The sequence below is a fragment of the Doryrhamphus excisus genome, chromosome 4 (genome assembly GCF_030265055.1).
Source record: "Doryrhamphus excisus isolate RoL2022-K1 chromosome 4, RoL_Dexc_1.0, whole genome shotgun sequence".
NCBI classification, from domain to species: domain Eukaryota; kingdom Metazoa; phylum Chordata; class Actinopteri; order Syngnathiformes; family Syngnathidae; genus Doryrhamphus; species Doryrhamphus excisus.
Genome location: NC_080469.1, coordinates 4,704,172 through 4,731,214, shown reverse-complemented (window position 1 = coordinate 4,731,214; position 27,043 = coordinate 4,704,172). Strand labels below are relative to the sequence as shown.

Sequence of the window (27,043 nt, the reverse complement as noted above, 5' to 3'; positions counted from 1 at the left end):
TTATTCCACCGGGCATGCCCATTCCGCTGTGATTGGTCACACGCCCAAAGTACTTTCTAAATATGAACCATATAAGGAAGTCCATCCCTCTGTGACATCACAAAGGGGCAGTTTGGCCACGCCTTCTGAAACCGAGCGTTTTGAGCCATCCCAAACTTATTTCAGGGCTCACTTCCAAAATACGCAAATATCATTGTCTGAAACTTTGGCATCGTTTAACACAAGAATACAACATTCTAGCTACATTTATAGGTCAGATAAGTGGAAAAAGCATCATAGGTCCTTTTTCAACTCATTGGTGTTATGTTGTGTGTTGCATAGAAATATCCAAGTATTTGAACAGACATCATGACCACAGCAAATCGCGAAAAACTCAAAGTAATTGATAAGCCAATGAAAGTGACTCTTGGAGATATTAGATTAGTTTCTGATCCAGAACCCTCTCCTTCTCTCTTTGATTGCCAAAGGTTACTCGCGACACAGCTATGGTAAGTTCAACCTCCAAATGAAGCGCAAAATCTCAATGCTGAATGCAAAAACTTTACTGAAACATAAATTTCTAATAACAACTTTATATAATTTTCTAACAGGGATACATGTATGTTATACCCGTATGTTCATGTATGTATAAATTATTCGAGATTTATGGGGAATGAGATGTGTTTTCTGCAAAACAGGCTATTTCCAGAAAATTAGCCTGTTTTGTTTTTGAACAAAAAGATGCAAATTCGGGCGTGCATGAATGCTGTATGCAAATATGTCTAAGGATCCACTGTATTGCCATTGCCTTAGGTCAGGGGTGTTCCTGTGTGCCTTTTGCGGCCCACAGATTGTTGTTGTTTATTATCCCATGGCACATTGTAGAAATTCAATTAAACATCTCACCCACACTCCATAAAGGTTCTTTAAACACTTAATGGCAATTCTTATATGTGAATATGCAATTAGTTATGTGTCCTGCAATTGACTGTCGACCATCTCAGGGCCGACACACACAAAGTCAGCTGGGATAAGCTCCAGCTCACCCGTGACCCTGCCATCTTCTGCAGCAGTCATTTAAAATGAACTACGAATGCTAGAGGTTTCTTAGAGCTCTTTTTTTCCCCAGTAAAAACATCCTAAGGGGTAGTGCGCTAATGTGTTTCACTTTTTAACATCAAGCCAGCATGGACTCCAGCTTTAGTCCCCGCTTTTGCTGAGCCCAATGACTCACACGGCTTAGAGGCAGCCCCTTCATCATTCCACTCCTGAGAGAACTTGGCCACCAAGCCCTTGCACTGATTACTTGTGGTACTTAATTATACATTTGGACCCACCACACTGCTAACAAAAGGCTGCTGTGCCTCTGTTGACCCAGCTTTTTTCTCAGAGGGTCCAACTCTGATCCCCCCCCCTCTTTTCACTGGAATTGCTGCTTCTCATGTATCCTGCTGTGAGGTCCAGTCAGACTGGCCTGCAGCTCAACCAATCCTGTTTGCACAACGTAGTCAAACTGTAATACGCAACAAGCCATTGGTGACAAACGTAAGGAAATGAAGCCCAACGCAGTTTTAATTTGCCCTTACTGATAATCATTGTATTATATTTAAAAAAAAAGTTCAAAAAAAAAATCTGTAATGAAGATGAAAAAACAAACAACATTTAATCTGGTTATAGCACACACAACAACGGGCTGAATAAGTGTCCAGTATGCTAACATAACACATTGACAGTTATTCAGCAAAACGATAGCATAGATAATATACCTTCATAGGCTTCATAGGCAAAATTAGCAAAACACGCCGGCAAGTCCAACAAATAAGTTTCTGATAACTAACTTCACCAAGCTCCCGATCTCAACCCACGTCACTGAATCCTGGTTAATTGGTTCCAGACCGAACTGCGATAACTGAATTTTTATTTTACATTTATAAATCAAATATCGTTGTGGATACAGCATAGAAAACCTATTTATGACATAGTCCACCATGTTGTGTCCCCAAGGTCGGATGTGCCCTGAACACCTCCCCAGGGACAAGAATGCGAAGAGCAGGAGTTTTTTTCGAATGACATTGCTTCTCTCCTGATTTCTAAGGGAGAACCCGGCCACCCTTCGGAAAAAAAAACATTTTGGGTGCCTTTGAGAGTATTTGCCCTTCAGCTCTCTTTTCACCACAAGGGACCGATTGTTTCATCACTTGCGAACAGGACCCCTAGGGCCTTAAACTCCTCCAACTGGTGCAGGATCTCATCAGCGGTGATGGCGCTGCAGCCTTTTCCAAGCAAGAACCATAGACTCGGATGTGGAGGTGCTGATTCTCATTCCAGCTGCTTCACACTCGGCCTGCGAACCAATCAGTGAAAGTTGAAGATCATGGCTCGATGAAACCAGCAAGACCGCGTGACATCTGCAAAAAAATAAGAAACTCAATCCTGCAGCCACCTAACCGGAACCGCTCAACGTCCTGGCTGTGTCTGGAAATTCTGTCCATAAAAGTATCAGTGATAAAGGGAAGCTCTGGCAGAATCCAACCCTCAATGGAAATTGGTGCCAATGAGAACCAAACTCTGATATTTGAATTTGGTGGTCCAGTACACCATATTTCTGCAGTTCTCTCCAAAGAATTGTTTGAGGAACACGATCGAATGGCTTCTCCAAGTCCACGTGACACAGGTAGACTGGCACCCTCAAGGACCCTGCTGAGAACATAGCGTTGGTCCACTGTTCCATGACCTGTACACAAACCACACTGCTCCTCCTGAATCCAAGATTCAACTCTCCATCGGCTCCTCTTCTCCAGACCTTACCAGGAAGGCTAAGAAGTGTGATCCCAATTGGATAGTTGGAACACACCCTCTGGGACCACCACCCCGGTCTGCCAAGCCACAGGCACCGCCCCCAATGTCCACACAATGCTGCAGAGTTGTGTGAACCAAGACACACACAGCGTCCAAGGTCTTAAGAAACTCCTGGAGGATCTCATCCACCCCTTGGCAGCAAGGAGCTTTTTCACCACCTGAGGAATCCTTATTTTTCCAACCCGACCGTTCGCTTCCGAAGATGCATTTACGTGTTTTTGCGCTAAATCTATATGGCTAAATTTGTGTTATTCTTGAAATACATATTTTCACAAAAAGCTGATATTTTGCTAAAACTTGTTTATGTTCTACTTGAAAATGGTAATGGTTTTTATTTCATTTGAACATGCATCAGATTACAATTGAATGCATCACATAATCAGTTCACAGTTCCACATGTCCAAAAGGAGTAGGAAGAAACAAAGCTTATTAAATCCTACCCTGCCATCTGGTACTTTTACAATCAGTAACTGTTACATTTGTTCACTTCCTGCTTTCTTAATATCGTTGTTTTTTTTTTTTTTGTCACCTACCGAAGTACGAGGTGATATGAGCATCCAATGACATAATGGGTACCATAGTAAGTGTCAATATAGTGATATATATAGCACATCATGACTGGTTCAAGACTCTTCATCCTTGTATTTAGCAAACATCAACTACTTGTATTGTTTCATGAATTCGATATTTCTGAATGGAACGGAAAAAAGTGGCTTTTTTTCTGATGAAAGACGAGAGTCTAACCTGTCTTTTGGTATATACCATGTATACCATGAACGCAATATTATGTGTGCCTTCAAAATCATCGAAAATGGCCCGTGCCAGACGGGCGGCTTTTCTGTTAATTTTAGCCAATAATGCATAAAATTTGCTTAAATATAAATGTCTTGCCTAATAATAGGTCTTAGTCAACCATGAAAAAGCAATCATTATTTTGGGAAAAATTAAGATTAAAATTAAGATATGCCTTTATTCGTCCCTCAGTGGGGAAATTTGTATTGCACAGCAGCAAGAGTACAGAATCAGTTAAGCAGTACAAAATACACAATATAGAAAAATAAACAATATAAACAACCCAAGTATTAACAAAATCAACAGTTTTTCCCAGAGTTATATACAATACAGTATGTAGATAATATGAAACGAGATGAGATATATGACCAGTCTATACACTGAGATCTTGTTAGAGAGTTAATATGAGGCATTATGGAAATACTTCACATAGAACTTAGTATATTGCATTTAAAGCCCTTAATATTGCACATGCACATTGTGGTACTGTGAGGGAGCTGTTCGAACAATGTTTGCGAAAGATGACATATATTTTGATATATGAGTCACACCTGAGTATTAGTCATAGGAGCAGCCAAACTATGAAAACAAGTATGACTTATAGACCAGAAAATAGGGCATATTTTATACTAAATAATACCTATGATTGCAAAACCTACAATATGCACCATCCTTTACTTCACATGACTACATCCTGTGCATTATGTTACAATCAGGGTCAAGTAAAGTATTTCCTTTAATCACTTTAATACCATTGAAATGTTTCCTTTCTGTGAACATTTCAAGCTCGTCGTTACAATGCCAGACTTAAGTTCTGCTCTTTCAATTGCTGGCGAAATAAAAGACAATTTGGCCTTTGACCACGCCAGACGAGGCATGTTTTTGAAAAGAGTCTTCTTATTAACTTCCTTTATTGCTTTAGAAGTCTGACGTACAAATTAAAGACTGGTGTTTGTCACAAGGTGGATTGGTAAATACCACACTTAATAGGCTCTGAGGACACAGACGACCAAAGCTCTGTGTCCTTGAGATACTATTGTCCAATTTTAAAGCACGGTTAAAAGGCTAAATGACGAGCAGCTGCTGAATGCAAAAGTCATTGAACAGGCTCGCTATAAAAGAATTCACTGTGTAGAAAGATTGACTTTTTCTGCTTTTGTGTGCGTCGTACAGCATCCAATTTGTCACAGCAACTTCAGAATTGCTCTCTGTGTGACTATGTTGCTTTTGAAAAAAAAAAAACCTCTTAGAGACAACAACACTTAGGTTTCGCTGTTCCTTGCTCCGTTCATCCTGTGTTGTTTGCTCTAAAAGCTGTCAATGAATGAGAGGTTGCACACAAAAATAACATCTGCACTGATTATGAGCTGTTGGGGGAGCCTAATGAATAATTCCTTATATTTTCCATGTCTGCCTCTTTTCTCTTACAGTGTGACAGCGAGAGTGACATTGACGACAAGGTAAGTCTGCTTTTCCTGTGTTTATTCACCCAACAAATAAGGATTTGGACGTGGAAAGAGGAAGGAAGCTAGAGTTACTGTCTGGTGTAAAAAGATGAGGGGTAATATTCATTCGCAGCAGATCTATTTAGGAAGCAAGAAAGTGGCGTGTAAAATGTAGACCTGTTTTGAGGTTTAAAGGTCTTAACTGTATCCTAAATTATTGCTCCTTTGAATTATATGCTAGGGCCATTCCATCAGATCGGTGCCATTTGGCTCTCAGGGAAATAAAATCTATAAATGCACAATAAAAATTTCTGGGATGGGTTCCGGGATACTAGTGAGGATAAGGGGCATAAAAGGTGGATGGATGGAACACTGGAAAAATAGCATTTGTTGCCTGTCCCTAATTCCTAAAATTAGACTTTACCATTCACTATAATAATTTAAATTCTTCAGAAAAGTTTTTAAATAAATAATATTTGTATTATTTTTGTAGGACTGTCAATCGATTAAAATATTTTATTATAATTAATTGCATTTTGTCTACAGCTAGCTCAGAATTAATCACATTTAATCACAGATAGTGGTAAATGATTTGATGTGCAAGTACAACGATAACGGCATCAAATTTTACGTAAAGAGTTTAAAATTAAAAAAAAATAATATACAGTCAGAAAGAATATTTTTGTATTACTATCTTTCTTTATTATTAGCATACTAGCTCGGTTATTTGAAAGTGAGCCCTAAAAGAAGTTTGGGATGCTCAAAACGCTCGGTTTCAAAAGGCGTGGTAAAACTGCCCCTTTGTGATGTCACAGAGGGGCAGACTTCCTTAAATGGGCGTGTCTATAAACAGATAAGCGCTTTGCCCTCCCCCATGCGCTGCTACTCTGTTCACTTGCTAGCAAAGCCACATTTGTTTACAATACCTAAAGACGCCATCATCAGGCACAAGTGGTTGGAGTTCTTGATTCCCTACCAGCAACAGAAATATATTTTAATCTGTCAACGGCATTTCACACTGGACTGTTTTTTGAATAATATAATATATAATAATAATATTTTGAATGCCAAGCTCAAAGCTCAAATGCATTTTTGCCACCTTGTGGCCATTTTAATGGCTTAAGACTGCACTAAGCATCGATCCATCCATTTTTTGAACCGCTTACGAGGGTCCCAGGCATGCTGGAGCCTATCCCAGCTTGAGCTTGTTTATTTATTTAATGTATAAATACATTTTTGGTATCAGCGGGTATTCAAGACTTTAATATTGTTATCATATAGGAAGTGAAAAAGTTGTATCCGGACCCCCCCCCCAGTAGTATGCTTAGTGCTAGCATGCTATTAGCATACAGTAAATGCCATGTGACTATATTTGATGTATTTGCTAATTTTATTCTGTTACTTTCAGTCCTGCTACTCAAATAAGTCATTCAAGCTTAAGCTTAAATACACAATTTGAATACTTCAGTATGTGTATTATCAGGTTCAGAGTTGAAAAAAGACAAAAATTGAAGTTTATTTTGAAAGCAACAACAAGCAAATGGCACTAATTTGGTGGAATGGCAGTTTTGTTCCATGTCAGGATGGTTTTACCTCAAAAATCATCATCCGAAAAACACGTCCCCATCAGAAAAAAATCCAGGTCGATGTGCAAAAACTGTATACTGAAAATCGCACCTTAACAGACTAAAGATTAATTCTTGCTATTATTGTTATCTTTGGGTATTTGAAGTACTTGAGGTGAGCGTGTTATGCAAATGTCCAATCCAGTGTTAGTTGTCAAGTGTTAACCATTTGACATTTTGACAGATGTCGTCAATCAATCATAGCCTGGTGCATTTGTTCATCACAGACTGGGTGCTGGTTGGCTGGTGGCAGCCACCTGGTTGCAAGATTAGACGTCTCTGGGGGACTCTCACACATTCTAATTCCTCTACAGTTTAGCAATTACTCCCTGGTAAATGAATGAGATAGCATGCCTAATCTCCTGTAAGCTTAGCTCCCAGTTCTGTGGAAATGTCGGCAGCGTTCCCTATAAATAATACATCGATAGGAGACCAAATTTGCATTAACTGTAGCCTAGCATGTCAATAGGCTTTTATCTCCTCATTGAAGCACAGAAAGGAGGAACGGTGCAAGCGAGTTGACGTGACAAAGCCATGTCCCGAGTCTGTCAGTTGCCATGCAGCTTCCTGACATCACTGCGGGGGGGTGAACAAGAAACGCTGAGGCTATGAGTGCATCACATGTTTTTTTTTTCCTGAAAATTCCTAAATGGTTAATAAAAAAAGGAACCATATCCAAATAGTTGCTCAAAAATAAGTACTTGTGCACTTTGAGATGCATTGTTTTTTTCTGTGGGGGTCGCACGGTGGAGGAGTGGTTAGCGCACAGACCTCGCAGCTAGGAGACCAGGGTTCAATTCCACCCTCGGCCATCTCTGTGTAGAGTTTGCATGTTCTCCCCGTGCATGCGTCCCACATTCCAAAAACATGCTAGGTTAAATGGCGACTCCAAATTGTCCATAGGTATGAATGTGAGTGTGAATGGTTGTTTGTCTATATGTGCCCTGTGATTGGCTGGCCACCAGTCCAGGGTGTACCCCGCCTCTCGCCCGAAGACAGCTGGGATAGGCTCCAGCACCCCCCGCGACCCTTGTGAGGAAAAAGCGGTAAAAAATGAATGAATGTTTTTTTCTGTGGGGCGGCACGGTGGTTGAGTGGTTAACGCGCAGACCTCACAGCTAGGGGACCAGGGTTCAATTCCACCCTCGGCCATCTCTGTGTAGAGTTTGCATGTTCTCCCCGTGCATGCGTACCACATTCCAAAAACATGCTAGGTTAATTGGCAACTCCAAATTGTCCATAGGTATGAATGTGAGTGTGAATGGTTGTTTGTCTATATGTGCCCTGTGATTGGCTCGCGACCCTCATGAGGATAAGCGGTAGAAAATGAATGAATGTTTTTTTTCTCTGTGTTGTCACATCTGTTTTGTTAAACAGGTCTTAATTTGGTATTTGGCACCCGTGTGTTTAGCGGGTTTTAAACGGACTGGGATGCAGTTCAAGATACGATGAAGTATCAGTCACGGCTGCCAAGCATTCGGCAGCCGGATTGTTTAATTTTGTACCAATTATTATCAGTCCACTGTCAAGAGCCAGTCAGCTCTGCCTGGTTGTACCAATCTCATTGGATTTACTCATACTATGCAAGATTATTACAGGGTGCATTGTTTGCTTTAAAGCAATACTAGACTGTAATATGGAATTCTGTTACACTGAACATTACTCATTACCTATTTAGTCCAAGTAGTTCTTGCAGTACTTCCACTGTTATACATCAGGAAAAAAGCGAGGCATATGCATCACAATATAGACGCAGTAGAAGACGACTTATGTAAACTAATTTGAATTTTACAGCAACTGGACTACAAAATGGGCTGCACGGTGGTTGAGTGGTTAGCGTGCAGGCCTCACAGCTAGGAGACCCGAGTTCAATCCCACCTTTGGCCATTTTTTGTGGAGTTTGCATGTTCTCATGCGTGGGTTTTCTCCGGTTTCCTCCCACATTCCAAAAACAAGCTAGGTTAATTAGCGACTCCAAATTGTCCATAGGTATGAATGTGAGTGTGAATGGTTGTTTGTCTATATGTGCCCTGTGATTGGTTGGCCACCAGTCCTCTCGCCTGAAGATAGCTGGGATAGGCTCCAGCGGTAGAAAATGAATGAATGAATGGACTACAAAATACTATATACAGTAAACTTCGGATATATCGGACTCGGATATATCGGAAATTCGCTCACAACAGACAGATAAAAAAGAACCAATTTTTCTGTAATGCATTTCCAATAAAAATTCATTGCATATGTCGGATTTTTTTATAACGGATTTCGCCTATTTCGGACAAAATCTCCAGTCCCGTTCCAATGCATTTCCATTAAATTTCCCTTGCATATATCGGATGGCCGCATCATGGCGCTCCGATTCGCCGAATCGTGACAGGCCGCTATACGACGTCATTTGCAGCGTTTGCAGCGTTGCCTGCGCGTCCAGGTACATTGGAAACATAGTCAAGGAAGTGCCTTTTTATAACTGATAAAATCCGATTTACGCATATACCGGATATAAATCCGATATATGCGTAAAACGGACATTTTCCGGTATACGCATATAACGGATTTCGCTTATATCGGACAAAACCAGTGGGAACAATTGAATCCGATATATCCGAGGTTTACTGTATATATATATATTTTTTTAATGCAGTGGCAAGACAACGTGTTTACTTTGTAATGAAATATAACCTTTCAAACAAAACATAACTTCCCCCCTCATATCCCCTGATTATTATAGATTTTTACATTTGAACCCGTGCAAGACTAGTGTTTTGTGCGTTGCTGCTGTACAGGTACAGTAAAAGGTGTAAGTGAAGATGTATGATGTGTCGGTATAAAATCATAACGGGAAGGTCAGGCTTTCTAAAGATCAGTGATAAGTCATCGGTAAGAAAACTGTGCACGCCTAGTCTTGGGCGTGTCCACACCAGAAGATTGCCAGATTGAAACAAGGTGTGCTATAATTGATTGATGCTGATGAAAGTTGATCTGTTAATTGATTTTTCTAGCATGCTATGGTTTGTTGATTTCTTATTTTGGATTTTGCAGTCAATTAAATAGTTTTTTTTTTTTTTTTTTACATAATTGAGGCCGGCTGCACGGCAACCCAGTGGTCACAGCTTTGAGACCCGAGTTCAAGTCCACCCTCGGCCAGAAAAGTCCAGAAAATACAATAATTTAATTCCATAATATAAATAAAATAACAAGTAAGTAATACATTGGGCTGCACGTCGGTCGAGTTGTTAGCGCGCAGACCTCACAGCTAGAAGACCAGGGTTCAATTCCACTCTCGGCCATCTCTGGATGGAGTTTGCATGTTCTCCCCGTGCATGCGTGGGTTTTCTCCGGGTACTCCGGTTTCCTCCCACATTCCAAAAACATGCTAGGTTAATTGGCGACTCCAAATTGTCCATAGGTATGAATGTGAGTGTGAATTGTCGTTTGTCTATATGTGCCCTGTGATTGGCTGACCAGCCCAGGGTGTACCCTGCCTCATGCCCGAAGACAGCTGGGATAGGCTCCAGCACCCCCGCGACCCTCGTGAGGATAAGCGGTATAACATTATTATATTATATTGCACATGCATTCATTACTTGTGAGGGCTTTCGGAATAAATACATCAATAAAGCTATGACATCCCAGCAATAGTGTTGCAAATGTAGCTTTTTGGCTTTATTAAATATGATTAATAGGGTACTTCAGGCATACTGTGTAAAAGTGAAATAGCATCTTGATGAGAGTTAAAGCAGCAGTGATCTTTTTATTTCTTCAGAAACAATAAATATAACGAGAAACATTTCCCATTCCGAAGAAGAGCATAGCTGAAAATGCTATTACAGGAAATCAACTTAAAAACATTGGACTCCATTTGATGGAAGGCATGAGTCTATTTTGCCAAAAGACGTGCCAACCTCCACCGTATCATTCCAATGAAAACAAAGCCTCGCTTCGCTCTGTGAGCCCGAACCTCAACATGCACGCCGTCAGCTTTTCACACATTAACTTCATTAGACTGTTGCTTCCAGGTGTTCTCCCTGGGTGTAATCAGTTACTATATTTGAATAAAACTGATGAGACGTTGCCACAGCGAGATCTCTGCTCCTTGTGATGACGAGCTTCAGAGAATTTGATTATTGTGCTTCTAAAACATCTTCCACAGACAATGGCTGGTGCTTATCCCTTCAAAACAGTCAGACTAAAACCAAAAGCATTTTTTCTCACAATTGATTTCTTCTTCCTTTGCCAGGATGGAACTTATTGTTGACGCAGACTTTCCATACATCCCCAATAACCCAGGCTCAAGAAATAATATTCAGTATGGTCACATTTTTTAGAAAATGGCACATTAATACTGACAAATAAATAAGTAAAGAGCCTACATACCTTTTATTCCAACTCATTGGAACATACCAAGTCAATGGAAAACAAGCAGGAGAGCTGGGAGGGATCGGGGGAGTGAGGTGTTTGCCAAAAACAGACATTTATATGGGCGTCACAAATACGTTCCCTGGTGGTCCCTGAATGTAACCCTCATGAAAATTGGGGATCCGTTGTACTTTTTATTGAGCATACACCCAGAATGTAACATTGTTATACAAAACCATTGTTGTGATTTTTTTCCTCACACTAGTTGTCTGTAATGTATTTGTAATGTTTGTGAGACACACAAGCACCAGACATGATTATGGGAACAATCGGATTTTGTGCCTGATTTGAATTATTCCACATCAGGGACAATAAATCCAGAATAGAAACACAGGCTTAGCTCCTCTCGCACCATAGTAGTGTTATGTCTTAAATGGCTTATACTCTTATTTTAACTATACTGGCTAATATGAGTGTAAAGTGACTATGGGTGACTTATTTCATACCTGGATGGCTCTAATACCTTTATTAGACATACATATTTTGGTCATAAACAGGGTTTCTATACTCTTTGAAATCCTACCTTGTAGAAATTAACTCATCGTGGAACCAGTTCACTGTGATAAATGAGAAATTACCTGTTACATGTAAATGAAAATACACATAAAGACACATTCACCTGCCATGCCATCCCATTTCTGAAGGGAGGAAACCATGTTGAGCTTAGGAATTTGAGAGTAAATGTTACAATTCAGGCTGCACGGTGGACGAGTGGTTAGCGCGCAGGCCTCACAGCAAGGAGACAAGGGTTCAATTCCACCCTCAGCCATCTCTGTGTGGAGTTTGCATGTTCTCCCCGTGCATGCGTGGGTTTTCTCCGGGTACTCCGGTTTCCTCCCACATTCCAAAAACATGCTAGGTTAATTGGTGACTCCAAATTGTCCATAGGTATGAATGTGAGTGTGAATGGTTGTTTGTCTATATGTGCCCTGTGATTGGCTGGTGACCAGTCCGGGGTGTACCCCGCCTCTCGCCCGAAGACAGCTGGGATAGGCTCCAGCACCCCGGCGACCCTCGTGAGGAAAAGCGGTAGAAAATGAATGAATGGGTTGTGATGTTGCCCAAGATATAAATGATGTAACAACTTTTTCTGCACTGTATACTCAGAATTTACATCATTGGATGATGACCATTATACCTGATTCCTTTTTGGCTTTCCATTATGCCATCACCACTTCAAATATGTGAGTTCATGTAAGGGCAAAAATATGAACCACTGTGAAGCCTGCCTCTCATTTTCCAAATCATTAATATTGCATTGCTTGAAATCCAAGTGTTCAACTACTATAAAAACCCACCTTTTTCACACTTAACCACTGAACTAGTCAATCTGACACAGCCGAGATACTCAAAGCGAAGATCGTCATTTTCTGTCAGTGAAGAGCGAGAGGAACTGAAACAGAGTGATATTCATCCCTTCTCAATTTGTTCATACACTTTTCCTGAAGAGTCATTCTATCTCCATTAGCGGTCACTTTGCTATCCTCACAGACTCAGTAGATTCTGTCTTCTGTACAAATAGCACAGTGGCTGGTGAGTGGTCTGTGGGTGACGCCTTCACTTGTGCTGTTATTACAGCCATGTCAAACTTGTTACTGTCAGAAGACATCCACATTTGATCATTTCCATTTTATTTTCCCAGCAGTGGTAGCGGTGGGGATGTGCCGAGGGGCCTTGGCTTGTCGTTGACCCGAGCGATATGTGCGAGTGAAAAAGTCACCAGATTTGCCGCCAGTCGCTTTAATAAAAAAAACACACACACAATCTAGATACATAATCTAAATACCTTTTAATATAGCGACAACATTTCTAACCCTCGTGCTACATCTTCTTCTTTTTTGGTAGACCAGGTGCTTATGAGGTGTGTTCAGAATCTATATTTGATTATATTGGTATTAACTAATATTCCATATATAAGTTATGTTGTTTGATATATTATAGTTTGTATGTAGTTTGATATATTAGTTATGATGCCATTTACTCTATAGAGTTGTTACAACAATGCACATTCACAAACGTTACGATCATAATGTCTTTATGAGTGAGGTAGAACAGGTTACATTAGATCTATTTGTGGCACTCTGTGCACATTAGACAGTAGTTATGTTGTTGTCATTCCATTCTGCTTAGAGATGATGAGAAAATTGACAATACTCCGTAATGATTTATCATCGAAATTACATGTAGGGGTCTCAAATGTCGGCAAAAACAGTCAACCATATTTGTCGAAGTCTCCTTAAATGACCCGGACTTGAGTTGGTTGATAAAGGGTTCCACTGTGTGTATATACGTATAATGTACATAGTACAGTACATACAAACAGAGGTGCTCCGATCGATCATGATCGGTCGATATCAGTGAAAAAACGCATGGTATTGATATTGGGCGATACTTGCTTCATAATGCCAATCCCATACGCTCATTGTGAGAGTGATCGTCCTCTGTCAGGCAGCCACTAAAGCCCTGGTCCCAACCTGCAGTACAAAATTAGGGGATGAGTACCGCCTTAGTATGGATGTGGGAGCATGCAGACACGATGTAGCACTTTAAGTGCAGGGGGAACCTTACCTATGAATTTCAATGTGGTGAATGATTGTTTGTCTATATGTGCCCTGTGATTGGCTGGCGACCAGTCCAGGGTGTACCCCACCTCTCACCCAAAGACAGCTGGGATAGGCTCCAGCATACCAGCGACCCTAGGGACGATAAGCGGCATGGGAAATTAATGAATGGAAATAGAGACTATTTTTCCACTCTCTTTAATATGTAGTTCTTGGTCTCTGTTTTTATTTTGCCCATTTTTTTGTCTATTGTTTCTTCCCGTTTTAAGCTGTCACCATCTTGTCGAAATGAAGAAGCAACCGTGATGCATGTATCCATCCCACATACTCTGTACATCAGTAACCTCTGCTGTTATCATATCGACTAACAAACAAGCCACCCACCAGGACATTGTCAACCTCTGACAGTTTTTATATGGATGGGAAAATGGACCGGCTTAATGTTTCGACACAAGTGATCATCCGTCCTCATCTCTTTAATGAAATTAGATTAAGTGCACCTGGGAAAGAGCTGAGAAAGCAGAATGCCTCACCACCTCCTTTAATCTAAAACCAATTTGCCAGTAATATTCCTCTCCCCGCAGCTTGGGATTTGCCGGTCCTGATTCAAAATGGTGGAGGAACGAGATGAGACCCGAGCTGCCTGGTTGCATTCAGCTCCCCACAGGCGCTGAGAAATTAGAACTGACACCGGCAACACAGGCCTTAATATGGAGATGTCATTTTTTTCTCCTCTTGATTTGGGCATTCTGCCTTCTTTAGTCCTTACTTTTCATTTTTCCTTTTACTCCATCCTCCGTTTAAAGTGGCTTACTGGGGAGAAGAATTATTGTATTATGTGAAAGATGAAGTATTTAACTGGAATCTCTTCTTAGGATTATGTTGGGATGAAGGTTGAAAGGTGACAAGGAGAGTTTTGGAAACTGAATTTGCATCAGGTGGTTGCAAGATGTTCTGCAGTACACAATGTACCAAAGTATTTAGTACACCAGGTGTGCGTAACGATACCATCTACTGTACGTAATTGTTACAGACAGTCCCGGTATAATGTGTTTATTTGTGAGACTGAATCTATGTGTGATGGTCCAAATGTTGCATTCATTCATTTTCTACCGTTTATCCTCACGAGGGTCGCGGGGGGGTGTTGGAGCCTATCCCAGCTGTCTTTGGGTGAGAGGCACCCTGGACTGGTGGCCAGCCAATCACAGGGCACATATAGACAAACAACCATTCACACTCATATTCATACCTATGGACAATTTGGAGTCGCTAATTAACCTAGCATGTTTTTGGAATGTGGGAGGAAACCGGAGTACCCGGAGAAAACCCACACGGGGAGAACATGGAAACTCCACACAGAGATGGCCGAGGGTGGATTTGAACTCGGGTCTCCTCGCTGTGTGGCCTGTACGCTAACAACTCATCCGCGGTGTAGCCTCTTTGGTATTATTAATTAATTAATTCATTTATTCTCTACCGCTTATCCTCACGAGGGTCGCAGGGGGTGCTGGAGCCTATCCCAGCTGTCTTCGGGTGAGAGGCGGGATACACCCTGGACTGGTGGCCAGCCAATCACAGGGCACATATAGACAAACAACCATTCACACTCACATTCATAACTATGGACAAATTTGGAGTCGTCAATTAACCTAGCATGTTTTTGGAATGTGGGAGGAAACCGGAGTACCCGGAGAAAACCCACGCATGCACGGGGAGAACATGCAAACTCCACACAGAGAAGGCCGACGGTGGAATTGAACTTGTTCCAAATGTATTCGGCACAAATAAAATGATTGTTTGCGAAACACTATAAAAATGTCTGAGTCCGGTCGTGCACAAATAGTGGTGTAGTGTGTGCATGCTTGGAGGGAAGAGACTCTAAGGGAATGCTCAGCGGTGAAAGATAGCCTGAGTCTATGTTGGGAAGGAGAGACAGGATGACAGAGAAAGACTTGGAGCTTCTGCACAGCGAGCCAGCAGACACAGCCAACTGACATCAGCAGAGATGGCTTGTCACTAGCGGTGTACGTCATAAAGCAACACAGGGACAACACAGCCATGGCATCAAAGATGTGGCACAGAATAGCCTGGTTCTTAGCTCCATTAAAGGGTAGTACGACTGTTGGCGTTTTACATGAAACAAGAAGGGATGTAGTAACCCATGCACAGGGAGACGTCACATTTTCATAGGACTGTTGCCCTTCAGTGGAACATGTTTCGTTTTGTGTTGTGGTAGTGGTTGTGGCATATAAAGGCATATCACAAACATTAATACTGTTGTCACACCTGAGAGTCCCAGATCTACCTTTCTGCAACAGCCACTTCTGGTTTGAATGACACCGTATGGGGGATGGACACTGTTTATATACATTCCATAATGTGGTGTTAGTTCTTTCTAAATTGTGCATCTGATGGCTTTGACTTTGTTTTTTTCCATTTTTGTAAAGAAGTATTATCATCATCTCCTACCGTCAGCCAACTACTAGCAACAAACTCACAATTCCCTCCTTTTTATTGCATTTTTTAAGTGCAATAACATGTTTAATCTGCAATATAATTCATTAATTCATTTTCTACCGCATTGTTTTTTTTTTTCTACCACGAGGGTCGCGGGCATGCTGGAGCTTATCCCAGCTGTCTTCGGGCGAGAGACAGGGTACACCCTGGACTGGTCGCCAGCCTATCACAGGGCACATATAGACAAACAACCATTCACACTCACATTCATACCTATGGACAATTTGGAGTCGCCAATTAACCTATCATGTTTTTGGAATGTGGGTGGAAAACCCATGCACGGGAAGAACATGCAAATTCCACATAGAGATTCCAGAGGGTGGAATCGAACTAGGGTCTCCTAGCTGTGAGGCCTGTGCGCTAACCACTCGTCCACCATACAGCCCTGCAACATGAACATATAATACATTTATAAATAACGAATACTTTCCAGAAATTTGCTTCCATTACCAAATAACCACAATAGTTTGCATACTGTGTTTTTTAATCAACTTCATTCAAGTACTACACAAAATAATTTTGTGAACATTTTGTGAAATTATGATTGTAATAATGTAATAAAAAAATAATAAAACATAATAAAATTACATCAAATGTAATATATTATGATTGTTTATATTGTCTTATATTTATATGTCTACTATGTTGGGTAACATGAGTGTAAGGGTTACTATAGGGGTGTTGTTTCATGTCTAGAGGGCTCTAATAATGCCTATTTAGAAGGTCGTACACAGGTCGTCTATGCTCCAATGACGAAGATATTTATAATATTATAGATACTATAAATAAATGTGATAAATATGTAATATATGTGCATTATCTAAATTAATAATATGAATATGAACATATAATACATTTATATATAAATAAATAAATCTAAATATAAATAAATATATTAATTATATGTTTAAATTATACATATATAAATTATTATAAATAAATATAATAAAGAATACTTTCCGGAAATTTGCTTCCATTGCCAAATAACCACAATAGTTTGCATGCTGTGTTTTTTTAATCAACTTCATTCAAGTACCACACAAAATAATGTTGTGAACATTTTGTTAAAATTATGATTATAATACTTGCTGACAACTTTTGTGAATGAAACAGGCAGCAAGAATAATCAGATTAATATTGCGAACAAATGCCACGGCCAATAAACACATCTTAACTCATGTCATGCCCAACATGCTTTACATGATGCAATCACACGCACATAATAAGAAGTAAAGCAATACACATGGCTAATGAAGCAGTGTGAGTGCAGTTAAACCAGCAACTAAACGATCCAAGCCTCTGTTGTCTGTCCACAATGTTCCAATACGGCACGGCAGTGTGTTCTTGTTTTTTAAGTGGTCTGTGTTTGAATAACAGTCCAAGAACTATATACATTTTTCCACATGAGTAATACAAGTCCAATTGACTCCATATTGAGTGCAGATGTTCTGTGGCAAGTAGAAAAAGACACAAATGGTTTTGTGTGCGTGGATGTAAGATTTGAGTGTTTTTGACCGTGCATAAACATAACGCTTAAGTGGCTTTTTATTCAATAAACATGGTTGGGCTGTAATGACTTACACATTTCTTCTGGCTGGAAAATGTAAAAGTTTGTGTGTTAAGAGCTGGCAGTCCAAGTCTATTTGTGGCTTAGCTTGCCTGCACATGGACGCCTGATGCAGGACGACTTGCTTTTCCTTCACAACAAATGGCATATGGAGTATGAACATTGGATTCCTTGTTGTTATTAGGCCTTATATCCTTTTTGGTGTGGAATGCCTCACCAATGTGTCCCTTAAAAGTATATTTAAAGAGATGAAATTCTGTTCTTGGGCACAGCGAAAAGCTCTGTCAATCTTGTTTTTGTGGACAAATCAGGTATCAGTCATTTTTCAATAATGCATTGTAATTTTTTTTGCATTGTCAAGCAAATGAGACGTCTGTAAAAATAGCTATTTTGACACACTGAGAGAAACCAAGTAACACATGTTGAACATGCTATATATGACTGCACCACACTGACTACTAAGCACATTTATTGTGGAAAAGCCCACCAGTCCGTGCTTATAATATCCATAATCTTCACTCGCTAAATGTACTGCAAAAAAAGGTCAGTAAGGATAATTCATAATGCCGCCTACAGAGAACATACTAACTCCTTATTTCTAAAATCACAAATACTTCAACGATAAGCCAATTCAAGAAACAATACAAACAGTTGATGTTTGCTAAATACAAGGATGAAGAGTCTTGAACCAGTCATGATGTGCTATATATATCACTATATTGACACTTACTATGGTACCCATTATGTCATTGGATGGTCATATCACCTTGTACTTATACCAAATATATATATATATATATATATATATATATATATATATATATATATATATATATATATATATATATATATATATATATATATATATATATATATAAAGAAAGCAGGAAGTGAACAAATGTAACATTTACTGTTTGTAAAAGTACCAGATGGAGGAGTAGGATTTAATAAGCTTTGCTTCTTCCTACTCCTTTTGGACATGTGGAACTGTGAACTGATTACGTGATGCAATCAATTGTAATCTGATGTATGTTCAAATGACAAAAAAATTAATAAAAGTAAAATAAAGCAAAAATAAATAAATAAATTATATTAGGAAAGCAGGAAGTGAACAAATGTAACAGACTTGTTACAGACTTTAGACTTGATACTCACACACACATATCACAAACCAACAAGGGTTTATCAACCCAAAATTTCTACCTCACTCACGGTGCAACAATGAATATGTGTTTGACACCAAATGTAGCTGAAACACATGAACTTTGTACCGAAATAAACACATACATACATGCAAAACAATACTGTTTATTCTCATTCCGCAGTCTGACTTTGGAGGTGCTGCTGTCATATCTTAGAAAGCAAATATTAGAAATATTAGAAGCCTAATATTATTGATATTCAGCTGCACTACATTAGCTATGCCCGCAACGTTGAACTGTTGAATGTTGTCTGTGTCCAATATCATATTGTACTGTAAGTAGCTTTCCAAAATAGTAGCCAATGCATGCATATGCAGTGTCGATTTTCGACCAAACGTGTCGTGCTGCAGATTAGGTTGTGACTGCCAGACGTGGGGGTTCTGCAGGTTCTGTCCCTTGGAGTCTGGAGAGTCAATGGGAGAGCGTCAGTGTAATGTGACACACATGGGCCAGCTGCCTTCAATTATGGCAAAAAACCTCATTCACTACGCTCCCCTTTTGGACAAGAGCGGTCTGCTTTGATCTGCACCAGCCAGCGGAAAAGGTACATGGCTGGAAAGATTAGAGGAAAAAAAAAATATATTGTCTCAAAGTGTGCTCCATAAAAGTCACCTAGGAAGGGGTTTAAGCACAGGAGGCCAGCGGGAAACGATAGCTGTCACTTAATTTTCATTTGCCAATTATTTTCCCTTTTCAGTTGGCTGTAATTAGTGGCTACACCTGGACCCCTTCTGTACATCACCTTGGAACTTGGCCTCTAAAGTTTTTTTTTTTTTAATAGATCAAGGCAGTATCATGCAGGGGGACATCTGCACAACCAAAGTAGATATGCTTGTTAGTCTGGGCTGCAGCAACTCTTCTATATGAGCTATGAAGTGACAGCCAGAGAGCAGCGCTCCTGACATGGGCAGCATGGGCATCCATTAAATTCATTTGACTTCATTAGTGCAGACCTGCTAAGCCCGGGATGCCCACGGAGATACCAGGAGGCGGGAAGCAAGGGGTGAAGGCGTTTGAGTGACATCAACTGCTGTGCTGTGAGGAGAGTGAACACATGGCGCTGACAGGCTGAATATGGCCCCAGTTGTTACGCTGGGCTGTGGGCCAAAGGAAGGGAACATGCGTCACTGGCTTTAGGGGAGCTCAGTCAACACCCAGGCTCTGCATTCATGCCATGCGCGTTATGGCATCTCAGTGAGGAGGCCTGAGGTCGCCCCTTGCACACTAAGAAAATCACACGGCCACCCACTTTAATGTGGCATTGTGATATGATACACAAATACAGCCATCACCTTTGTGTCCGCTGCCATCTTATGTTATTAAATTACAGTCTGGATTTGTTCCTTTGCAGGAACTAAAACATTAATGTGCCTTGCAATATCATTCAGAATTGACAGTGTTTTTTCTCCAGCTCCAGTGGAAAATCTGGGGATGGTAAAAATTGAATGGTGTACATTGTATGAACACAAATATCCGACTTCCTGTCTAGGAATTGGTACCCATTATGTCATTGAATGGTCATATCACCCATATACGAGGTGCATTATTAAAAAAAAAACAAAAAAACCTTAAACTGTATAATGGAAAGCAGGAAGTGAACAAATGTAACAATAATGTATGGTCATATCACCTCGTACTTCAGTATGTGACAAAAAATAAATAAAAGTAAAATAAAGTTTAAAAAAAAAACTTAAATTATATTAGGAAAGCAGGAAGTGAACAAATGTAACAGTTACTGATTGTAAAAGTACCAGATGGAGGGGTAGGATTTAATAAGCTTTGCTTCTTCCTACTCCTTTTGGACATGTGGAACTGTGAACTGATTATGTGATGCATTCAATTGTAATCTGATGCATGTTCAAATGAAATAAAACAATTACCATTACCATAATTAGGCCGTTTATTGGTAGATCTTATGTTATTAAATTACAGTCTGGAAAACATTAATGTGCCTTGCAATATCATTCAGAATTGATGGTGTTTTTTCTCCAGCTCCAGTGGAAAATCTGGGGAAGGTAAAAATTGAATGGTGCACATTGTATGAACACAAATATCCAACTTCCTGTCTAGGAATTTCCAGATTTTAGACTTTGCCTATGATTAATTTTGACCATTTATTCAGAACTGACTTTGTTAATGACTTCTTAAGTCATATATCTAATAGGTGTTTGACAAGGTTGAGGTCAGGGTTCTCAAGTTCTTCCACATGGATCTTGCTTCCTGCCCTGGAGCATCGCTGTATTGGAATAAACAAAAATAAAAACATAAAAAATTGTCCCAAATGCTCAGAAATGCTCTAAAACCCTCCAATGTGGCTGAATTACAACAATTCTGCAAAGATGAGTTGGCCAAAATTCCTGCCCAGCGGCGTAAGGGACTCATGGACAGTTATTGAAAACACAAACAAGGCCACAAACAAGGTTGGGATATATATTTTTTTGTCCCTCAATAATTAGAAGCTTCAATTAAAAACTGAATTTTGTGTTCAGTTGTGTTGTCATTGACTGATATTTAAATTTGGTAATTTTGGTATAAAAAGTGTGAAAAAAATCACTTTTTGACCCTTACATTCTTTAATTTTTCAATACATGGCCCTGAGTGCACGGCGGTCAAGTGGTTAGGGTTCGATTCCACCCTCGGCCATCTCTGTGTGGAGTTGCATGTTCTCCCCGTGCATGCGTGGGTTTTCTCCGGGTACTCTGGTTTCCTTCCACGACTCCAAATTGTCCATAGGTATGAATGTGAGTGTGAATGGTTGTTTGTCTATATGTGCCCTGTGATTGGCTGGCAACCAGTCAAGGGTGTATACCGCCTCTTGCCCAAAGACAGCTGGGATAGGCTCCAGCACCCTCTGCGACCCTCGTGAGGATAAGCAGTAGAAAATGAATGAATGAATGAAGTAATGAATGAATGCATGCATGAATGAAGTAATGAAGGAAGGAAGTAATGAAGTAATGAAGGAAGTAACGAAGGAAGGAAGTAATGAAGGAATGAAGTAATGAAGGAAGGGAGGGAGGGAGGAAGTAATGAAGGAAGGAAGTAACGAAGGAAGGAAGTAATGAAGGAAGGAAGGAAGTAATGAAGGAAGGAAGGAATGAATGCATGAATGAAGTAATGAAGGAAGGAAGGAAGTAATGAAGTAATGAAGGAAGTAATGAAGGAAGGAAGGAAGTAATGAAGGAAGTAAGGAAGGAAGGAAGTAATGAAGTAATGAAGTAATGAAGGAATGAAGTAATGAAGGAAGGGAGGGAGGGAGGAAGTAATGAAGGAAGGAAGTAACGAAGGAAGGAAGTAATGAAGGAAGGAATGAATGCATGAATGAAGTAATGAAGGAAGGAAGGAAGTAATGAAGGAAGGAAGGAAGGAAGTAATGAAGGAAGGAAGGAAGGAAGGAAGGAAGTAATGAAGGAAGTAAGGAAGGAAGGAAGTAATGAAGGAATGAAGTAATGAAGGGAGGGAGGGAGGGAGGGAGGAAGTAATGAAGGAAGGAAGTAACGAAGGAAGGAAGTAATGAAGGAAGGAAGGAAGTAATGAAGGAAGGAAGGAAGGAAGTAATGAAGGAAGGAAGAAAGGAAGGAAGGAAGGGAGGGAGGGAGGGAGGGAGGGAGGGAGGGAGGGAGGGAGGAAGTAATGAAGTAATGAAGTAATGAAGGAGGTAATGAAGGAAGGAAGGAAGTAACGAAGGAAGGAAGTAAGGAAGGAAGGAAGTAATGAAGGAAGGAAGGAATGAATGATTGAATGCATGAATGAAGTAATCAATGAAGTAATCAATTAAGTAATGAAGGAAGGAAGGAATGAATGATTGAATGCATGAATGAAGTAATCAATGAAGTAATCAATTAAGTAATGAAGGAAGGAATGAATGAATGAATGCATGAATGAAGTAATGAATGAAGTAATGAAGTAATGAAGGAAATAACAAAGTAATGAAGGAAGGAATGAATGCATGAATGAAGTAATGAATTAAGTAATGAAGGAAGGAAGGAATGAATGAATGCATGAATGAATGAAGTAATGAAGTAATGAATGAAGTAATGAAGGAAGTAATGAAGGAAGGAAGGAAGGAAAGAAGGAAGGAAGTAATGAAGTAATGAAGGAAGGAAGTAATGAAGTAATGAAGTAATGAAGGAAGTAATGAAGGAAGGAAGTAACGAAGAAAGGAAGTAATGAAGGAAGGAAGTAACGAAGGAAGGAAGTAATGAAGGAAGGAAGTAATGAAGGAAGGAAGAAAGGAAGGAAGGAAGGGAGGGAGGGAGGGAGGGAGGGAGGGAGGAAGTAATGAAGTAATGAAGTAATGAAGGAGGTAATGAAGGAAGGAAGGAAGTAACGAAGGAAGGAAGTAAGGAAGGAAGGAAGTAATGAAGGAAGGAAGGAATGAATGATTGAATGCATGAATGAAGTAATCAATGAAGTAATCAATTAAGTAATGAAGGAAGGAAGGAATGAATGATTGAATGCATGAATGAAGTAATCAATGAAGTAATCAATTAAGTAATGAAGGAAGGAATGAATGAATGAATGCATGAATGAAGTAATGAATGAAGTAATGAAGTAATGAAGGAAATAACAAAGTAATGAAGGAAGGAATGAATGCATGAATGAAGTAATGAATTAAGTAATGAAGGAAGGAAGGAATGAATGAATGCATGAATGAATGAAGTAATGAAGTAATGAATGAAGTAATGAAGGAAGTAATGAAGGAAGGAAGGAAGGAAAGAAGGAAGGAAGTAATGAAGTAATGAAGGAAGGAAGTAATGAAGTAATGAAGTAATGAAGGAAGTAATGAAGGAAGGAAGTAACGAAGAAAGGAAGTAATGAAGGAAGGAAGTAACGAAGGAAGGAAGTAATGAAGGAAGGAAGTAATGAAGGAAGGAAGGAAGGAAGGAAGGAAGTAATGAAAGAAGGAAGGAAGGAAGTAATGAAGGGAGGGAGGGAGGAAGGAAGGAAGGAAGGAAGGAAGGAAGGAAGGAAGGAAGGAAGGAAGGAAGAAGGAAGGAAGGAAGGAAGGAAGGAAGGAAGTAATGAAGGAAGGAAGGAAGTAATGAAGGAAGGGAGGGAGGAAGGAATGAATGAAGGAAGGAAGGAATGAATGAAGGAATGAATGAAGGAATGAAGGAAGGAATGAATGAAGGAATGAATGGCCCTGAGTGTAAAAAAACGTGTCCACGTTTGCCCTGTGTTAAAGACAGGAAACCAGATCGGTCTGCACTTAAATGGGGTCAGTCTCAGCTTGGCCTTTTCCTTCTTTAGTTCCTCTCTGGACATTTACTGGTAGCTAACAAAGTCAGCCGTCATTACTATCGGTACATTTCAAACCCGTAACCTCTTTATGTGAGAAATATTTATAACTCTGGATTTGACAAGAGTTATTGCTGCAAGTGATGCGCTTGGTAAATACACTGGTGTGTAAATAAATAAATAATCGGGAGAACTGAGTCTGGGTTGGGTAGAAAGGTAGCCTGAGGGTGGTAAGTGTTGTGTCTGACAGCAGCGAGCACTTTGATCAGCGGGCTCCTTCTGAAGACCGTTTCCACATCTGCACAGGGGGAACGAGCTGTAAACTGCCAAGAAGCATTTTAATGACAGTTAGATTATAAAATGAAAGCGGGCTCCAGATGGCAGGGAGTGCAGGGGCTATGGTTCTGTGGAAGGCTCTTTCAACTTTTTTTCAATTTTTTATTGTTCCTAAAATGCTTGGCCCGCGACCCGAGTGTGGATAAGCAGCATAGAAGATGGATGGATGGATGGATAAAATGCCTGCTAAAAATTGTGCAGGGCTTTTTGGGCATCCTGCTGCGGTGTTTCTCCACCATCCAAGCATGCCTCTATAAATTTTTACCTGTACCTTTAAATCTTAAAGATTCATTTCTCATCGCTTCAAACCTTTACACCGGAGTTGTCCTTAGAAATCTTGCTGCCAAGACCAGCTGGAAGAAAGCAGCCCCGTACCCAACTGAAACCTGAGTTTAGCCCCGAAATCGCTTAATTCCTATAGAACTCCATCATCAGGCTGACCTTTTTAATGTTGTGTTTCCATCTGTGCTGTTCAAGCAGTACAAGGAAAAGCCGTGTCTGCATTCACACTTCATAACTTGCTGCATTAATGGCCAGAAAGGAGACTGTTGTACTTAGTGTGAACCCACTACCAAGTTAAAGCCTTATTTCAGTTTCAGTTTCAACACCGCACACCAGAAATGGGTGAGGATACACACTTTTCCTTGCCACTTAGCAATTTCAATATTGTAGCCTCTCTCTCGCAGTTCGTGAAAATAAGTTCATCCATACATTGACTACAGCATACTGTGAAAAAAATGCATTTTTAAGTAAAATGTATGTGTACTTTGCCTAAATTAATAATTTTCAAGAATACAAATAGCTAAACAACAACATAAATATAATAATAATATAATAAAGAACAAATACAGAAGATGCATTTTACAAGTTTCTCACTTACTCCAAACTTTCTCTCTACTACCCCATTACTGTTTTTTTTCACTACTTGCAGCTTGTAGTGTGCAGAATATGATTTTCTTTTGGGGGGCATTTGTGTCCTGTCGTTCTCAGTTTTTTCGTTTTTCGCTGCAGATACCGATAACGGGCCGAGAGAGAGCTACTTTTACAAAATGAGAATGGCCAAGAGCTACTCATGTTGGTAACATTTATTTTCACTTATATAGTTTATTTTATTTTGTATATTTTTTAGTTTTTTTTTATTTATTTTTTATTTTTTTTTGTAGCTTATTTTAAGCCAAACAAAGCCAATATTCTTTTTTTTACCGGAACATTACCTAAATGCTCACATTTTGTATTTCACAATGCATTCATTTCTAGTCTCACATTATTATTATTATTATTATTATTATTATTTGTGGCACGTTTTGCAGGGTGAAAAACTCACTCTCGCAAAGTGGGTTGCTCTCGCAGACATGCTTCTTCTGGATGCTGCATGCTGCAGCAGATCGGTTTATGGAATCGATGTTTTGAAGCAAGTATCAGACAATATCAACATCATGCTTTTTTACTGATATCGGTCGATCCTGATCCTGAAGCAGTGATAGCTATTCTGACCCCATGAAAATCCACATGATATACGTATGCAGAGTAGTGTCAGTCTTAGCTTTGACTGCTAATTTAAAATCCATTTCAACTGATAGGGTGTTGACTTAAACACCGTGATGGCTGATGGCCTCACCCAAAGCAAGCCGTGTTATTTTCTTCTTTCAGAAAACAGGCAAGGCCAATTTAGATTCCATAACTAGCGCACACACCGCCGCGGCCGACTTCCACCCTCACGCCTACCCGTGACAAGGAACACAATTACTGTCGACGTCACATCAAATTACAACCGTTGGTTTGTTTGTTTGGCTCATTATGTGATGTGAAAACTGCCGTCCCCCCACCCAAGCAACGTCCTGTCCCATTTGCTCACCTCACACCGCACCCACAGGCAGACGGCAGCCTAATGGACTCATTTGTAATTGCGATGAGAAGAACGTGAGATGTTGGATGTGTTGTAATTTGACAGACAGTAGCCGCTTTGCTGGGGACCTTGACTCCTCAACAACAAATCACCCCCCCCCCCATCCCTCCTTAACCACATCCTCCCTCTCTCCTCTTCCGTCATTTACTTCCTTTCTTCTCTCCGTGGAGAATAGTCAAAAAGAAAGGTGAGCGCGGAGAGATGCTTTCGGCACATTGTGCCGCTCAAAGCTCCTGGCTCTGTCATATTTCTTTTCTTTTGCACGGCTTACATCCCTGCCTCCATTTCTTCTCTACCTTCACATGGATCCCATAGGATGCAATACGGAAAGTATCTCATCGCGTTCAGATGTGTTTGAAGTGCAGGACAGATGGGGGGGGGGGCTCCAGGGACTGTAAAAAATGAATCAAGACGAGTAATAGGAGAGATGTTTTGAATCCTCTCTCCCATAAGTTATTTATCAGGGGCCCTTAGTGATGGAGGAAGGCTTCAGAGTGTTGCCTTAATGTAGCGTCTGATGACTGGTAGGGGGCTGTTCCAGGAAGCTCTTCTGTAAAACAGGACAGGAACATTAGCAGGAAAGTCTCTTAGGGCCCAAGC

At 40.2% G+C, this 27,043-nt stretch overlaps 1 protein-coding gene across 11 annotated transcripts in view; it reads left to right on the top strand.

Annotated features, from left to right (window-relative positions):
- Positions 1 to 27,043, top strand: part of fbrsl1 (fibrosin-like 1) — a 331,766-nt gene that overhangs the window by 206,158 nt on the left and 98,565 nt on the right. For all 11 annotated transcript variants that reach the window (XM_058069504.1, XM_058069503.1, XM_058069509.1 and 8 more), the window contains one exon: positions 5,061 to 5,090. In XM_058069504.1, coding sequence (XP_057925487.1) covers positions 5,061 to 5,090 — 30 coding nt within the window. The remainder of the gene's footprint in view (positions 1 to 5,060; positions 5,091 to 27,043) is intronic.